Source organism: Chiroxiphia lanceolata, chromosome 1 (genome assembly GCF_009829145.1).
Source record: "Chiroxiphia lanceolata isolate bChiLan1 chromosome 1, bChiLan1.pri, whole genome shotgun sequence".
Taxonomy (NCBI): domain Eukaryota; kingdom Metazoa; phylum Chordata; class Aves; order Passeriformes; family Pipridae; genus Chiroxiphia; species Chiroxiphia lanceolata.
The window spans coordinates 40873879-40892183 of NC_045637.1; the positions used below are offsets into that span (position 1 = coordinate 40873879).

The window sequence follows — 18305 nt, forward strand, 5'->3', positions numbered from 1 at the left end:
CAGCAGTTTTCATTAGTATATTGGTCTGATGGGAAGGGTGTGCAGGGTGCAGGCTTACTGAAGTGAAGAACTGAATTGTAGAAGCTGCTGCTGAGGAGTTACAGAGCAGAAAGGCCACTTCCTATTGTGAAAGTCAGATGATATTCCTCCATGTAATATTGTGCTTTCCATCCCAAAACTTCTGTTTGACTGATACCTTCTTCCATGTTGAATGTCTGCTTCAGACTGGAGGTCATGCAGAAGCTCTGCCAGTCCTGAGAGTAAACGGGCGTAAAAATGGAAATCACGTTGCAGCATGCTGTGAGTTTTAGTATGAAATCTGTATAGCTTCTTACCCCCTTAAAAAAATTAAGAAAAATTACAACGTAGTAGTAAACAAGATACTGGTCTGGACAACCATCTTATCTAAGCTCATTTTAGCCTTCAGGATAGGGAAAAATAGGTAATTTAAAGCATGCTTTGCTTTGTAAAGCTCTCACTGCTTTAAACAGAAACTTGAAACAAAGTAGAAAAGTATCATTCCTGTGATAGAGATCTCATTTTAAAGAGACAGACAACTTACCACTCTTTGAAAGGTTCACAATTCAGATGTTTTCAGCAATTCCTTCAGGATTCCAGATGATCAGTTACTCAAACACTTGCCTGTAACCAGTAGACTGCCCCATGCCTGCACAGGCAATCCTGACGAGCCTGACGACTTGCTTGTGTCCAATCCCTGGACAGCTCGCATTTCTCCAGTGGCCCTGAGCCATACTACAAGCAACCAGGAATTCAAGTAAGATCATTCCAGCTATACTGACTAAAATGTTAAAAGCTTGTTCTATTTGTGAGCAGACTATTGACTTCTTAGGCTGGAGGTTCAGCAGTAGCTCACCTTATAGAAGTGACATTTACATGGTAAATAGCAGAGTAGAGAGGGAAAGCAAAATTTTGTTCATCATTTTCATGTTCATCATTTTGTCCCGAAAGGATGATCTACAGCAGGAATCAGGTTCAGCATACTTAATAAGCACCTGACATAATGTGAAGCTCCTCTAGAATTTTTTATGCATAAACTGTATTTTCTTAACAGACTTGAATTGAGTACAGTACATCAGGCAAGAGCACACACGAACGCAGAGACAAATCAAAACATAAAAAGTTACCTGTGAAAATAATCCACTTTTAGCAAAAACAAGGATGCCCTGGCATCAATACTGTGTATCAAAACAGCCTAACAATCACAGCGAAAGAGGACGCATGTTTAATGTTACACAGTTGGCACAAAGACTTCACCAATATGTTTTATGCAGCCGTGATGGTAACGTTGAGCAAAAGCTTTGTGAAAAATCATCCCTGTCTAGTATGGAACACGCCACTGGGAAGGATGTGAAAGAACCACAGTGTGCATTCAGCTGCTGTTGGAGCTGCCAAAAAAGCATCCATGTCAGCCAGATATCACCCGGCAAATACAATGAGTAGATTGACTTTCTGGCAGTAAATATCTGACAAAGATATATGGAACAGAAGACAAAGAACAAAGCATTTCGTTTTGATAGAAATGTGTTTGCCATACATATTCAGAGTTGGTCTAAGTACTGGGAATGGACTGGAACGATCCAGTAACTTCAGTCAGAGTGCCTGAATAGCCTAATACATTTCAAGATGAGGAAGAATCAGTGACTCCTTGGCTGTAAGACAAGAGATTTAATTTGGTGGTGAAGGCATCTGATCCGACGAGGAGAAATGAGTCCCGTCTAACAATGCTGCTCGCTGCATTTTTACTGGTTTTCCTGCCTTCCCACGACACTTCTCTTTTACATTTTACCTACATAAGAATACCGTAATTTCCCTCTCTCACCTCCCCCCCACCCCTCCGGGCGTTATAACCCAGCACCAAACCGCCCTCCCGCGCTCCTCCCACCGCGCCTCCGCCGCCCTCCCGCGCCGCCTCCCCGCTGCTGGCCCGTGTCCCGCGGCCGCCTCGCAGCCCGGTGTATGTGCGGCAACAACATGTCGGCGCCGCTGCCCGCCATCGTCCCGGCCGCCAGGAAGGCCACGGCCGCCGTGAGTGCGGGCGGGGGGCGGGAGCGGCGGGAGGGGCCGCCCCCGCCCCGCTTTGTTCTGCGCGGCCCCAGGCGGGGGGCGAGGCGGGCCGGGCCCGCGGGGTATGGCGGCCCGGGCGAGCTGACGGGGCTCTCCCGGTACTTCCCGGCCGGACGGGGGCTGGGCTCGGCACCTGGAAGGTCAGCGGTGCCCCGTAGGGGCGGCCGCAGATGGCGGCGCGGGGCCGGGGAGGGGAAGGGAGCGGAGCGGAGTTTTTTCTTCTGAGAAAGTGGTGCCGAGCTCCGAACTGTCTCTGACCTTGTGTGGGCGTCTGTGGCTCGAGGGTGAGGTGCGTTTGGGTGGTTAGTGATCTTAAACCGCTACGTTTGGTTATTTTTGCTTTTGTTTTCCTCAGGTCATTTTTCTTCATGGATTGGGAGATACCGGGTGTGTATTCTGATCTGTTACCTACTCAATAGTTACTATAGTTTCAAATATAATCTGCATGTTTTAAAGACGTGAACAGTTAAAAGTTACTTAAGCTTCTTGTTTTGCCCTTCATTGAATGCAGCAGCCAACAACAGATGAAACTTCATGTGTCCTGCAATAATGGTGACAGCTCTTTATTTAAAATTTCCCAGCAAGTCCTCAAAAGCTTTTTCTTCTCTCTTTTCACTCATTTGCTTAATTTGGCCTGAATATGATCCCTCTTTTGTTCTCGAGTCAAACTTGGTAGAAAAAGAAGTCTGGGGGGTTCTGATCTTTCGTTTTTCTGAGAGTGGGTTCCTGGTTATTCCTGTACTTGTCTAAATTTAAAGTTCTTTTTTATTCTGGATTTGTGGATTGCTGGTTTGCCAGTAGGCACTGTTAGTCCATTGTTTCTTCTTCAGTATGTTGTACTTATGTAAAAATTCACATCTATTTGATTTATCTAAGCAAACTTCAAAGTAGTCGCCTAATATCTACAGATTTCTCTCTATGAAATGTGGATTTCAGAGTATGAAAAAACCACTTAAATAAAATGTACAATACCCTGTTTACCTTGTTCCTGTTATTTCCACGTTTGAGTAGAAATGGAAAGAGTAGTAGGGAATTTCTGGGAGGCATTCTAGCTGTGGTGTAATGTTTCCATTTGAAGCTTGTGTGTGCCCAGAAATAAACATGCATTCATTAAAGCCATTGAATTAACAAGTTAGGAGTGTGTTAAACCTTTTTAGTGCGAGACTTTAAGGAAATTGACACTTAGATACTGAAAATAAGTAGCATGAATGCTTTGTCTGTTTTGCTCTCTTATGGGCAAAATTGCATAATATTTTTTTCAAGAACTCTGTTTTTGTTACCTGGAACTTGAATGTTGCCTCGAGGTTGAAACTTGCCATATTTAAGGTGTAAATTTTTTCTGAAGAATAAGCAAGTCAGCTCAGTCAGCTGTCAGAATTAAAACTTGCATAACCTGGACATTTAGAAAGTTTAAAAAAGAGTCAAGTCCAATGCACTTGGCAGTATTCTACAAGTGGAGATTTTCTGCTCTGATTTGTTGTGCTGACACAACACCTTGTATATGTTATCCCTCTTCCTTTTTGCTGGTAGGATGCAGCTGAGGGAGCAGTACTGCCTGCATCTTGGCACCAAATGTTCAGCAAATGACTGCAGAATCTTTTGAGCTTTTGGAATTTGAGTGCTTGCAAATTGGGTTGATGTTGGTTTTGGCAAGGGGTAAAAAAATAGAGACTTGTTCTTTATTGTAAGTTGTATTCCCTAGACAAGGTGGTGTTTCCATTGTGGTGTCAAAGCTAGTGCAGTCTCAAACTTGCAAGTGCACTGAGTATGCTGAAATGTCTGCATTAACAAGACATGACACTTTTGGGGAAGTACAGTGATTTAGTTGTGTTTGTTCCTCTAGTCCACTGCAGATCAGGTTAGATAAGCTGCCTTTAACATGCTACTGGGTTTTTTTAAAATAAAAGCTGCAGTAATGACCCAAAAAAGTTGTCTGAAGAGAACTTATTAACAATTTTATAACTTCTCCCAGTTTAAAGTGACCTGTTTCACTTCACCTGAATTTTTAAGTTGATCATTTCAGTTTACCAACTGTAGTTTTCTTACGCCGGGAAGCGTCTAACAGAGGTTGTGTTCTTTTTCTCTCTTAGCTCCTATATAAATGGCACTTAAAGATTGGTACATACTTGTGAAAAATCTGAACAAAAGGTACAACATAGAGAATCGTTCTAAGGAGTTTGCATAAATGGGTATACAGTGTTACTTTCCAAAATTGTCAAATTATTCTTTGTAGTTGGCTAAAAAATGCCCCCAAATTCTTAGCTATTTTTTCTCAGTTGTATTTCTCCTTTAGATTCTTATTTGGTCTTCTGTGATACTGCAAATGTTATGCAAGTCATATTACTTGCAATTTGTTAATAGTATATATAAAAGTATTGGTAGGAAGCAGGCTGAGACATACGGTCAGTACTTCAAATGTCTGTGCTGTCTGTGTGTTGGAAATGCCTTCAACTTTTCAGGATGATATTAAAACTAAACCAAACATGCTTGTCTGCTGTAGGTCTGATTAGTTAAGCTATGTCACTGATGAATTTGTTAAAGGTGTTTTCTGCTTAGAATCAAATTTCCGATATCTAATTTAGTGGGTGAGTTAAGAATACTGAATGATGAGAAAATGAGGAAATAAGTGTTCTGGAAAGCTAAATGCAAACCCAGGCAGTAGTTCTACATGGGTTCCGATTTGGGTCAAGGTCAGTTCATGTCTAGATGAGCCCTGGAGTGAGTCTTCAAATTATGCTTTCCAGTGTTCTGGATTGGTGGAAGCTCGTTAACTCATCTTCTGTGCAGACCTTGCGTTGTTCTGAGTACTCATATATGGCATGTGCTTGAGATTAAAAAACTGCTGCAGTCTGGAGTGGTGTTTAGGACTGCCTGAATCCAAGAGCATTTGAGCTGAGCTGAAGTTAACACGTCTGATTGATTAAGTTGGCTTCACGTGGAGTTAGTTTGGATGTCAGTTTGCTGCTCTCTCACATGAAGAAATGCGGTTCAGAAAGAGCAGAGTTGGCTGTGAAAGAAACTGCCTTAACTCTGCAGTAGCAGCAAAGCAGCCTCTGAGCTGCCTGGAAGCAGGATACCTGTGTTCATCTGTTGTGCCACACAAGTTAATAAAGCCATACAGATACAGAGCAGGCTTTGCCTAGAGCCAAAGTGGTATTTCTGCAGCTGTGTCACAAGTGTGGTAGTCAAATTAGATAAAGTCTTCCTGGCTGTTTATATACTACAAGCATTCAGATGCTCAACAAACCTTTTAAGTTTAGTACTGCATTCATAGTATACTGTGGTTGATGTAAAAATTTTCTAGAAATGTGTTTATAGTGAGCTAATTCTGCATATTTCATACTTGGACTGTGCTGATGCACCAGTATAGAAATAAGAGCTAAGCCAAAACATAAATGCAATTTAATATACTTTTTGTTAACAGGCATGGATGGTCAGAAGCACTTGCAGGTATCAAAAGCCCTCATGTGAAATACATTTGTCCACATGCGTAAGTTTGTAACTTTTCTTGTTTTACCTTATTCTGCAGAGTTGCATATTAAGACACTTGCACAGATGATGAAGTCAAATGGGATTTGGATGTCTCTGCATTTAGTGGTTTTTTATATAAAAATGCACTCTCAAATTATGCTGATGATATTAAGTATTTTCTTGGTTTTAGGAACTGCTGTGTGATTTACTTCAGGGCAAAACTGCATTTTTATTTGTATTTTGTTTTTCTTACTAGTTCAGACTGAAAACATATTTGGAAGGTTTTATGTGCAAAGTTAGATTATTTTGACTTTGTTTTCATTGGATCGATTTGTTTGTTGCTCCCCCCCTCCAACAATCATTTGTTAAAAAACAGTTTTATCAAGGAATAATTTTTGTTTGTATTTTACTTACCATTACATATAATTTGTATGAGGTACATGTGCTTAAGCTTGGGTGAGTATGTAGTATATTGAAACTTGCTGTATGGTACGGGGAAATTTAAAGATTCACAGGATATTCATACTTTCAGGAAATAATGCAATTTGACCTGTCTTTGTGCAATTTGAGAAGCGAAATGCTTCTGAACAGAGTTGGGAGTCAATAAATAAAGCAATAAGATCTATCTAGTGTTTTACTTAATGGTAGAAAAACTAATTATGTATAATGTTAATTTATTTTAACATAAAGTTCAAATTGTATTGGGATATGTGGAGCATGGACGATAGAGAGAGAAGTAAGCAGTTTTTTGGTGTATTGCTGATTACTGGGCTGTGATTGATTTATTTGTTTTACCACATGGCTGCGCTTTCCTGAGCCGTTCAAAAGGAGCTTAGCAAGATTTGCTGGTTCTTTTGCTTGCCCTTTGTCTTCTTTCAGTCTTTCCCTGCGGAACTTATGGTCCTCAGTTTCCATAGATTAAAATTAAAGCCAGGTTTGATCCATGGCATGGTCCATTGAAGTTGTCTTGATATGCCTGAAAAGATGACATACAGCAGCATAGGGGTGGGAAGGAGACCTGCAGTGAAGGCAGGCCCTGCCTAAGCGTGTATATGTTAAAATATGTATATGATATATAAGCAGTTGCACACACACACATTTAAAGCAGCCCATTAATCTTTTGCTTGCTCTCCATAGAGAGTGGTAATTCAGCCCTGAATATTAAATATGTTTGGGCTGGCAGGTTTCAAGAGAGTTTCCTTCAAGAGATGCTGCAAAGCAGCTCGTGATAATTACGGTTTAAAAGTAAGACGTAATTACATGGCAGTTATGTATATATGTGTTACATCATGTAATTTCATGACATAACTGCATGTGCATTGTTGAATTTCGGTATCTATCTTATGTCAGTGGTGTTCATTCTCGTTTCTAGGCCAGTCATGCCGGTTTCTTTGAACATGAACATGTCTATGCCATCATGGTAAGTATTTGTACAGTTGCAGATGATTCTAATCAAAATATATCCAGAGGTTTGAGCTCATTATTCTTAATTTAAAATCATGAACAACCTGAATGTCTGGTTTTAATCACACGCAGGTATAAAAAGCTTTTTGCTTTAGTTCTGTTCTTATAAAAGAGCTCTCATGAGTACGCTAATTATGCTTGTGCATCTCTGGTAATGGTTATTCCTCAGGACTAATCTATGTGTCTTAAAATAGAAACCCCATTTTATTTTACAGGTACAGTGTGCATTGTGTGTGAATTCCTAGTCAGTAGTAGTAGAAACTTGCAGTAGAAATATTGTTGCTACTAGTGAGTAATACTTGGTGGGTCAGTGTGATATGTAGAAACTGTTCTTTATAACATCCATTCTGAATAGAGAACAAGAAGAGTGTGGTAGATTTCAATGGTCCTAAACCAGTCTTCAGTTTTGTTGAGTTTTGATTTTGGTTTTTTTTCTCAAGTAACTTGTGTTTGATTTTCTTGTATTTCTTCAAACCATATTTTAATTTGTACATAGAACTGATAAATTGAAATTTCTGCTAATATTTTTGGAGCAAATATCAAAACTAAGCTGCTTAATTTGCAGTAAATTACAGAAGATATCAAAACTCAGAAAAGCTTTGTTGACTAGATCTAGCCTCTTAAGCCACATTTACCAATGTAAATATGTTTCTTGTAATCTATGGTACTAAACAATATGTCAGCTAAAATTTTTATCTGGAAAACATCCAAATTTTATTATTTGTGTATTAAGGAAGTGGAATGGATGCTCTAATGAATAATGCTCTTGTTGATGTTTTTGTAAGGTTTGATATCACTGGACTTTCTCCAGATTCACAGGAGGATGAAGCTGGGATCAAGCAGGCGGCAGAGAATGGTATGCTTAGGATTATTTTTTTGTGTCTTAAAAGTACTTCCGTGTATTCTTAAAAATGAATTATCTGTCCAAAACAGGTTCTCCAAAGGTGACGTTTTTAGGGAAAGCAGTACTGTATTATCACTGACCAACGTTTGGCTAAATGCATTGTTTGGTTGGTTTTTTTAACTTTATTAATAAGTAGAGTAATCACCAATATAAACACTTCATGCTCTCAAATATGAAATGTACATGGGAACCAGTGTATTTTTTTTTTAAGAGCTTTTGAGTAGTGTGATGGCTTAGAGCTGTATGAGCATCCACTTGCGTTGCTTTTACTTAGAAGAGGGCACCGTCTTCCCAGCAGTGGAGCTTTTGGAAGACTTAGTCGTGTGCTTTTCCTCTTTGTGGCACTAAAATTTCTTACTGTGCTCTAGATATTTTGGTACTTTTTAACATATAGCAGACTAGATTTTCCTTTCACTAGCTTTCTGTTGATGCCAGGAGGAAGGTGTCTTTCTTGGGAATGGATTGACTTTTAACTACTGGCCTTTATTTATGTTGCAGTTAAAGCACTGATAGATCAAGAAGTAAAAAATGGAATTCCTTCTAATCGAATTATTCTAGGAGGCTTTTCTCAGGTAACATATGGTTGGAAAGAACTGTGTATTTTTTTCCTAGGGAAGTTACCTAGCTTTCTTAAAGTGGGAAATCTAGACAATTGAATTGAAAAGACCTGATGTTAGATACCTCTAAAATTTTAAGATGTCAATTTTCCTTTGCTTTAACAAATAAAGTATTTTAGTTTTATGCAAATGATTACTATTTACTGGAGAATGAATATGCATGTGTAAAAACATACTAAAATTAATAGCCTATTTAAAATCTTTATGCAGATAACATATATAGTTTTACTTGAAAATCTTGCTGTATTTTTAGTTTAAATTTAATTTGGTAGATATTTGGTGATCTGGATTTATTTGGCAAATCTTCCCTTCATACCTGTGGTAGGTAGCTGAGTAGATTAATTGGTCCATACATCAACTCCCCAGTCTGCATGCAAATAAATTGAAATATTAAAGTAGTGATAATATTGTTGTGAGTAATAGTGGTTGTTTTTTTTTTTTTACAGCTGTTAGTTACAGTAAATTTGCTGGTTTACTTCTGAATTCATAACATGGTCTTTGGAGGGGAGGAGAAAAAGCAAAACACAAGTACATAAACAGTGTTTTTAGTGTTGGTTCTAAAGAAGGATAGATTGAAATAGAAAATGCCCTTTAAAAGAAATCAGAGATCTTGAAACAAGCATTAAGGGGGAGATTACTGTGACTATTCTAATACTTATGTCTCTTTATGTTAGGGAGGTGCTTTATCGTTGTATACAGCTCTTACAACACATCAAAAATTAGCAGGTGTTGTAGCCCTCAGCTGCTGGCTTCCTCTACGGGCCTCTTTTCCTCAGGTATTTATATTTCTTTCCTAAGATAATTTGCACCTTTGGGGAGTGAGTATATCTCAAAATTGTACCTCCTGCAGGAGTTAGGGGCCATCGTTATTACCAGATATTGACAGTTGTTTGATAACTTCAAAGTTTTTAAAGTAGTGCCCTCGAGTTTCAGATTTTGCTCAGTAGGAAGAATGAATAAATGCTGAGTAGCTATCTATGCTTAAAATGACATTCCTAGAAAGTTTAAAGAATGTAACAAATTTTCCGTGAAGATTAATTACCTATCTGCCATTTGTTCCATCTGCAAGGCACTATCATTAGAGACTAGGTAGTTGAATGAAGTTTCAGGGTTTTTACTTGGCCAGAAGTCATGTTCTTCTGTTCTGAAGTTTTTTGACAAAATGTTGTTTGCAGGTCTTTGAGCTGAGTGTACTGTCAGATACAGAGCTTACTTCATAAGGAACTTGCAGACTATACATTGTATTTTTCCCCCTCTCAGAATTCAACTTGTCATGCCACAGGGTGTAGTGCCATGGGGTTATTTTATTTCAAAGGTGTTAGAAGCCTTATCTCCACTTAGTGTCTCCTTCTTCTCTTGTCTAATTCCTCTCCTAGCAGGGCCCTATCAGTGGTGTCAACAAGGACATTCCTGTTCTTCAGTGCCACGGGGACTGTGACCCACTGGTTCCTGTAATGTTCGGTTCCCTCACTGTTGAGAAGCTAAAGAGTATGATAAATCCAGCCAATGTAACCTTCAAGACTTACTCTGGCATGATGCATAGCTCATCTCTTGAGGTACTTTTCTTAATATACAATGTTTTAGCTGGGAATGGTTAATTCTTTTCCCTCAAAACAAATACTGGTTTTAGAGGGGGGAGAGGAGGGCGGAGTTAGTTTTTGGTTGGTTGGTTTTGTGTTTGTCTTCATTTTTTTTTTTTTTTCCCCCAATAACAAGTGCTTCATGCTGCTGACTTATTTTGGTGAGTAACTGAATGCTGGGCTAAAAAAAAGCATACAAAGCAAAAGTTTATATGACTAGTGAGAACTTCCTCATAAGGCTGTATTTTGGGGACTAGGCTACTTGGTCTATAAAATACTTTTTTTCCCCCCAAATTTTTATTGTTTGCTTACTAACTAAAAAAAAAAAAAACCAAACCGAAAAACCCTCCCAGAAACCAACCAAACAAAAACCCCGAAAATCCAACCTGAATTGGAAGACAGATTCTCATAGCATAAATCCAGCATGGTATTCTGGAGAGAAGAACCCTGATAGTTCTATGGATGGAAACACAGAAGGAATAGGGAGGGAGGGAGGACTGACATTATGGAAGAGACAGCCTCAGAACCTATATTTATGATTCTGGCTCAGCAGGCAGCTGAGCTGATGTAATAACTTGCTACTGCCAGAAAGGAGTGGACTGGTTCCCTCTGCTCATGACCTTGTGGCCCTCTCTTCCTCCTTGCACTGGCTCTAGAGCTGATCAGAAACTTCCTTGAACCATTTTGAACTTGTTAAAATGGCAAAAGCTGCTGATCTCAGTTATTGCAGCTGTAGTGAGTTGAAGCATCAGAACTTACACAAACTAAGTGATGGGAGCAAGAAACAGAAGAGGAAGCGAGGAACAGATCTGCGTTTGTCTGAATCCGTAACTTTTTTAATTTGGATTGTTGTATCTTGAGGGAACTGTATCTTTGGACAACCTCTTTGGGACATTTACACAGTAATATTGCATCTAGACAGTAATATTGCTGAGTTGTTACACAAATATATTTAAATGTGCTCTTTATTACAACAATGACTTAACTAAAAAAGAAAAATTAACATGGCTTAGTGTCCTGGTCTAGTTTGCTGCGTTGCATTTCCTTAAGGAAGGAAACATCATGAAGATGAAACCGAATGGTTAGGAGGAGGAACTGCTGCCTTTTCACACTGTTGCTAACTGAAAAAAGTTTAAAATATGCACGAAGCTATGGCTTTAGCTACATTCAGATCCTATCCATGGTCAGCCTGGTTCTATTCAGATCACCTGATGTTTAATATATAACTTGCTTGCTCAGTGTCACAGAGAGAAAAAGTAGCCTTTGCTCTTTCTCTTGTATTTTAGCCTCTTCTGAAGAGACTTATCAGCCTTGACTTGTGTGCAAAGTGGTATGATTTTATCAAGTAACTAATTACTCAATATTTATAACCCAGCTGCTCATTATAACTGAAATGTTGAAACAAGATTTAAGTGTAGCTGAATATATAGTAGTACTGAACTTCAACTAATACATACTTTCATACTTTTATCTTTGAACAGGAAATGATGGATGTAAAACAGTTCATAGACAAACATCTACCTCCCATAGACTGAATTGATCTGTGAGAAGCCTTCTCTATAAATACACCAGCATCAACTGTTGTAGAGTGTTAATCTTTTCATATGCCTGATAGGAAGCATTATTTCTATACCTGCAGTGTTACTACTGTGTTGCAAATTTATACTTAGGATGAGGATTAAATAACACAAATGTACAAGAAATGATAATCTTTTTAGTATTCATCACCCACTGGTGGGAACTATATAAATGAGGGGACTAGGTAACAATGACAGAATGTAACCCTAAACATACCATTTTAAGATGTCTGATTTTTTTTTTTCTTTGATTGCAGAATTTTAAACTATTTGTACAGGTAATTAAAAACTAAATTTAAGTGAGCCACATAGACGTGACCAGTTTAGTTGTACTTGAGACATGGTTTGTTCTTAATACTCACTGAAAACATATAGCAGCATTTAAGTAATGAATGCTTAAAGTACACAACGTGGAACCCAGTGTACATAAAGTACACAACATGTAACGTAGTGGGCATGGGTAGAATAAATGCTACCAAGAATAAAGCTTTAAAGATTATATGTTAATTTTTTAACAGATAAGGAGGGTTGATCTATAATGGCTAGAAGTCAGCTAAGGTATTTCTTATATTTAAAACACCTCCATTTTAAATTGTTCATATAGGTAGATACTGTGGAAATTCTAAAGGGACTCATTCTTTGTTAGGCTGTCCTTTGTCGCTTATTGTCTGTCTTTGTTTTTTTTAAACTTGTTGCAAATGTTGACTTGGAACAGAATTCTGAAGAAGTGCATAGGATCAATCTGAGTTTGATTAAAGAAGTCTCGTTTTCGTACTGAATATGCTTCAGTCATTGTAGCTTTCATTTTTTTGTGTATTTCACATGAGCAGTTACAGCATACAGTTTTGATTTTTTTTCCCTCTGTCTGTTTGAAGTAACTAACTGAAAATAGCGTAGCTGTGTAGTTTTGTGTGTTGTTGAAATCTCATCTGCAACACACACATTCACTTATTTGAATTACTTTTTAATAGAAATATTAGTGCAATTTGGATATAACTTACCTAAACTTTAAATTGATACCATATAATACTTTCTCTTAGTGCATGTTGAGACTTGGGGGGTTTTTTGTATTTTTTTTTTCTGAAAAGGAACAAAGCATTTTATTTTCAAATATATCAGTCTGCATTTCCCCAGATCAGCATAGCCTAGGAATATGAAGATATACCATGGAAAAAAAATTAAATCTGCAAGATACAAAATGTTTCTTCTTTCAGAAGCTTAAAATAGCAGAATGCAGTGGGTTACAGGAATTGATGCACACAATAGCTTTTTGCAGTTAAGAGCCACAATTTACTTCTGGCAACTGCTCTTCTGTGGAGCTCAGAGGCTGTCACCACACTAGGAATGCTTAACATAATGCACTGCACTTTTTACTACGTAACATGCTGCATAACAATGCTCTATACTATGTTTTCAGTCAAAGAATATTCCTATTTTGGATGCATCTCTCATGTCAGCACTGTGCTTCATACCTGTGTTTAGGGTACATTTTCTTCTCCCAGGTTAATCAAGGGGTCCTCTTAGAGTGTATATGGATTTATGTCTGAGGCATCTGCCAGTGCAAATACATAAGTGGGGAATTATACTTCATTTTTAGGAAGCTGTTTTTCTCTTCTAATCCAGTTGCTATGGATTATGAAATATCACTTGATATGTAAAATTAAAAAGGAGTTTTCTTCCTAAATGGTAATGAAACAGTTTTAGATACTCCATCTGTGTAGTTAAGAGGGCATGTTTATTAACTTTGAAGTTTAATTAGTCGTTTCTCTCAGTCACTCTCTTCTATAGATCTGCCAATTTGTCTTTCAGTTAATTTAGTTCACAGAAGAAACCATAATATTCTTACTGTAGTTGTGCCAAAGTTCTCTTGAGAAAACAGTATGTTCTAGCTTGGAGTCATTCCCAAATTGCATTAGGTAATTTTGCAGTCCTGCTGAATTGCGGTCTTGGTAAGCAAACTATGTTATTTCTCCTAGTTTTTAGATTTATCTTCATTCCCCTGTTGTCTACATATTTTCCTGAATATTGGTGTGTTTCCAAAGTTCTTGGATGAGCTTATAGTTTTTACTTCATTACTTTCATGTTCTGTTTGTAGATTTGTTGATATGCTGTTCAGCTGTCTTAAGTTCTAATTGACTGTGTCCTTATTTCATATATTCCTCCTTCTGCAAGAATGAGTTTAAAAAAGTATTTCTAAGATGTTAAAATGAGATCAGTCCTAACTTAATTCTGTATTAGCCTCATAACACTTTCTGCAGTTTGATGAACTGTGTTTTACAGCTTGTGGTCAGATTCTAATACTTATGCATTCTAATCCAAGTCAGCTTCAACTGTCATCATTGTGATCCTTTCAGATGTTTTTCTATAAATGCTTTTTATGTGTTAACTTTGTTCAAATACTCAGCTATCATAACAAGATTCTTTTTCATACTGCTGTTTTGCTGCTTGATTTATCTACAAAGAGCTGTGTTACCAAAGTAAATATCAGTAAATGTTTTGACTTGCTCTGAATTTCTGTGTTCTAGGAAGAATTCTCCTCATTTTCTTTTTCAGGAGTGTATGTTTATGTCGTAGTTGGGGGTTGTTAAAGAGCCCAGAAGCTAGAGGAAACTTCAAGTCTGTATCTTGTCCATGAAACAGTGTGTATCTTGAGTTCCTGTCTTTTGTAACTTCCTGGCTGGTTTGAAAACTTTGAGTATGATCTTATAGCTGAACTTCATCATTACCTTAAGTGATTTGATGTTGGGATTGTTGTCATAATGCATAAACATGAGACTGAATGATAGCTCAGTCTGGTGGGGGAGTTTTCATAGTATTCTATTAAAATGGAGAACTTGGGCTGTCAGTGTTCTAAATATGAATGTCCTATCAGCGAATGTCCTACAATTCAAAACTGTGCAGTAATGAAGTTTATTTTTTGTAATCTTAGACTTTCCACCAAAGGAAATTATGTCTGTCAAAGGTGTGAAAACAGTGATACAAAAATACCTTGCTTGCAGATCAGTTTGTTTCATGGGCATCTAACTTGCTAATGTTAATTTCAAAATGGTACTTAAATTTGACTGCAGTTTTGTGCAATGATAAGTCTGACTTCTTGTTGGAATATGTTGCCCACTTTTTAATAAACATGTTGAGTTATATATTATAAACCAAATCTTCCAGCCATTCTTGAGGTAAACCTGTACTGGGGTCTGTACTGTGGTGAGGGCTGTATGATTTGGTCTCTTCCTACTATTTTGTGTAATTACAACACAGTAGATTGCTGAAAGTACTGTACACTGTAACTGATATTAGAACTGTTAATTAAAAGATGTTCTCTCTAATGGAGTATACTGCACTTCATTGAAATAATTTGTATGCATCTTTTATGTAGAGGTGCTATTTGGGATGATGGATAGGACTGAGAACAAACTGTGTAAGATGTTGATAAAGCCATATGTACAAGACCTGTGTATCTTAAATTTTATAAAGAAATGCTGAACGTTTACTCTTTGTGCTATGAAATATAAACCATTTATATTTAATATAAACATCTAAGATGTAATTTATTTTAGTCATTTATGATAAGAAATCTTAACTTGGAAATTATTTCTGTAGTAGGGAAAATGTAAAAATTTCCCATTTTTTATCATTGTAAAATAAATTTCCGTTGGCGTTTAGGCAAGTACTAAAGACTTTTTCCATACTTACCTTAAAGAAGTTGAGCTTTCATGTGCTGTGACGCAGGAACTCTAGAGGCTTCTTGCAAATACATTGCATGATAATATAATACAGAAGAATAATGATTTGTAGTTACTGAAGGGAAAATCACTCACCAAGATATGTTCTGCTACATAGGACACTAAAGGGCCAAAATCTTTTCGCTCTGTATTGCTACACCTTTCTCTGGGAGTTTTGTGGTGTCAGGGAGGCTTTGAAGTTATATTAGGTTTGGCATGCATACTACTTAACAGATTGGTTTAAAGAAACAGTTTTGAGGTCAGGGGTTACATGCTCTATTTAAGTTTAATATTTGAGGGTGATCAGTGGTATACATAGTGCAGGGCACTCTAGAGAAAATTTGAGGTTATCTGGGAAGCGAGGGAATGGGGTGTACATGTGGTAAAGGCAGACTTCCTCTCTCAAGCAGCTTAAAGCAGCTAAAAGGCTACTTGTCTCCACAGACTCCTCCAAAAATCAGTGTGCAATATGATGAGGAAGTTCATGAATGTACAGGAATGCCTGATAGATGCAGTGCTCTATGTGGATATGTAGTGGCAACTTAAGAGTCTAAGAATAGCTAGTAACAATAAAGATGCACTACTGCACAGAGTAATCTGGCACTTTATATTTTATGAGAAACGTTTTGAGTAATATTCAGTTTCTATTTACTTTCACCCTTGGCATCCCTGATAATTGTGAGAAGAAACCTTGCCTAAATTTAGTATAGAAAAAAAACAAAACAAAAACGAACAAAAAACCCCCCAAAACCCCAAACCAACCAACAAAAAAACCCCAAAAAAACAAAAAAAAAAAACCCAAAGAAACAAAAAAAAAAAAAGAAAAAACAAAGGGAAAAAAACCCGAAGAAACAAAAAAAAGAAACAAAAAACCAAAAAAACTCAAAGAAACAAAACCAAAAAAAAAAACCAAAGAAACAAAAACAAAAAAAGAAAGAAACAAAAAACCTAAAGAAACAAACAAAAAACAAAAACAAAAAACCAAAGAAACAAAAAAAAAACCAAAAAAAAACAAAGGGAAAAAAAAACAAAAAAGAAACAAATAAACAAAAAACCCCAAAAAAACCAAAGAAACAAAAAACAAAAAAACCCAAAGAAACAAAAACAAAAAAAGAAAGAAACAAAAAACCCAAAGAAACAAACAAAAACCAAAACCAAAAAACTAAACAAAAAAAAAAACAAAGAAACAAAAAACCAAAAAAAACCCAAAGAAACAAAACCCAAAAAACCAAAGAAACAAAAAACAAACAAAAAAACCCAAAGAAACAAACAAAAAGAAGCAAAAAACAAAACAAACATAAACCCAAAGAAACAAAAAAGAAACAAAAAAAGAAACAAAGAAACAAACAAAAAAAGAGACAAAACCCAAAGAAACAAAAAAGAAACAAAAAAACAAACAAAAAGAAAACAATGAAACAAACAAAAACATAGAAACAAACAAAAAACAAGCAAAAAGAAAAAAAAAAAGAAAAAAACCCAAAGAAACAAAAAACAAAGAAACGAACAAAAACAAAAACAAACAAAAAACCAAAGAAACAAAACAGAAACAAAAAACAAAGACACAAAAAAAAGGAACAAAGAAACAAAGAAAACCAAATAAACAAAAAAAAGAAACAAAGAACAAAGAAACAAACAAAAAACAAAGAAACAAGAAACAAAGAAAAAAATAAAAGAAACAAAAAAAGAAACAAAAAACAAGGAAACAAAAACCCAAATAAAAAATAAAGAAACAAAACAAATAAACAAATAAATAAGCAAAAACAAATAAACAAACAAAAACAACTAAACAAAACCAAAACAAAGGTAAATAAACAAAAACAAACAAATAAACAAAAACAAAGAAACAAACAAAAACAAAAACACAAAAAACAAAGAAACAAAAACAAAAACACAAAAAACAAAGAAACAAGAAAAAAACCACAAAAAACCAAAGAAACAAAAAACCAAAGAAACAAAAAAAGAAACAAAGAAACAAAAAACAAAACCCCCCAAAACCAAAAAAACAAAGAAACAAACAAAAAACAAAGAAACAAGAAACAAAGAAAAAAATAAATGAAACAAAAAAAAGAAACAAAAAACAAGGAAACAACAGCCCAAATAAACAAAAAATAAACAAAACAAACAAATAAACAAACAAAAACAAACAAAAACCAAAACAAATAAAACAAAGAAACATAAACAAAAACAAATAAACAAATAAACAAACACAAACAAACAAAACCACAAAAAGCAAAAAAACAAAAACAAAAATAACAAAACCAAAGAAACTAACAAAACCCCCCAAAAAACCCCAAAGAAACAAAAACAAAAAACCCAAAGAAACAAAAAACAAAGAAACAAAAATGAAACAAATAAATAAACAAAGAAACAAAAAACAAAGAAAAAATAAACAAAAACCCACAAAGAAACAACAAACCAAATAAACAAAAAATAAAGAAACAAAACAAATAAATAAACAAATAAAACCAAAACTAACACAACCAAAACAAACAAAACAAAATAAACAAATATAAATAAATAAACAAAAAGACATAAAGAAACAAACAAAACCCCACAAAAAACCAAAGAAACAAAAAAATAAAACCAAAGAAACAAAAAAACAAAAAAACCCAAAGAAACAAAAACAAAAAAAAGAAACACAAAAAGAAACAAAATACAAAGAAACAAAAAAAAGAAACAAAAAACGAACAAAAAAGAAAAAACAAAGAAAGAAAAAACAAAGAAACAAACAAAAACCAAAGAAACAAAAACAGAAAACAAAGAAACAAAAACAAAAAAAAAACAAAAACAAAGAAACAACCAAAACCAAAGAAACAAAAACCGAAAAACCAAAGAAACAAAAAAAGAAACAAAAAACAAAGAAACAAAAAAACCCCAAAGAAACAAAG

At 35.9% G+C, this 18305-nt stretch overlaps 1 protein-coding gene across 3 annotated transcripts; it reads left to right on the plus strand.

Annotated features, from left to right (window-relative positions):
- Positions 1-1912: 1912 nt before the first annotated feature.
- Positions 1913-15137, plus strand: LYPLA1 (lysophospholipase 1). 3 transcript variants are annotated; one of them, XM_032706771.1, is made up of 9 exons: positions 1913-2046; positions 2441-2472; positions 5510-5575; positions 6929-6976; positions 7806-7876; positions 8423-8496; positions 9216-9317; positions 9918-10097; positions 11603-15137. In XM_032706771.1, the coding sequence occupies exons 1-9, from the start codon at positions 1978-1980 to the stop codon at positions 11654-11656; spliced, it is 696 nt and encodes a 231-aa protein (XP_032562662.1). In that variant the 5' UTR covers positions 1913-1977; the 3' UTR covers positions 11657-15137. The 3 variants fall into 3 exon arrangements, with proteins under 3 accessions (XP_032562662.1, XP_032562741.1, XP_032562821.1); XM_032706850.1 differs by having other exon boundaries at positions 9921-10097; XM_032706930.1 differs by lacking the exon at positions 1913-2046 and adding an exon at positions 2138-2225.
- The last annotated feature ends 3168 nt before the right edge of the window (positions 15138-18305 follow it).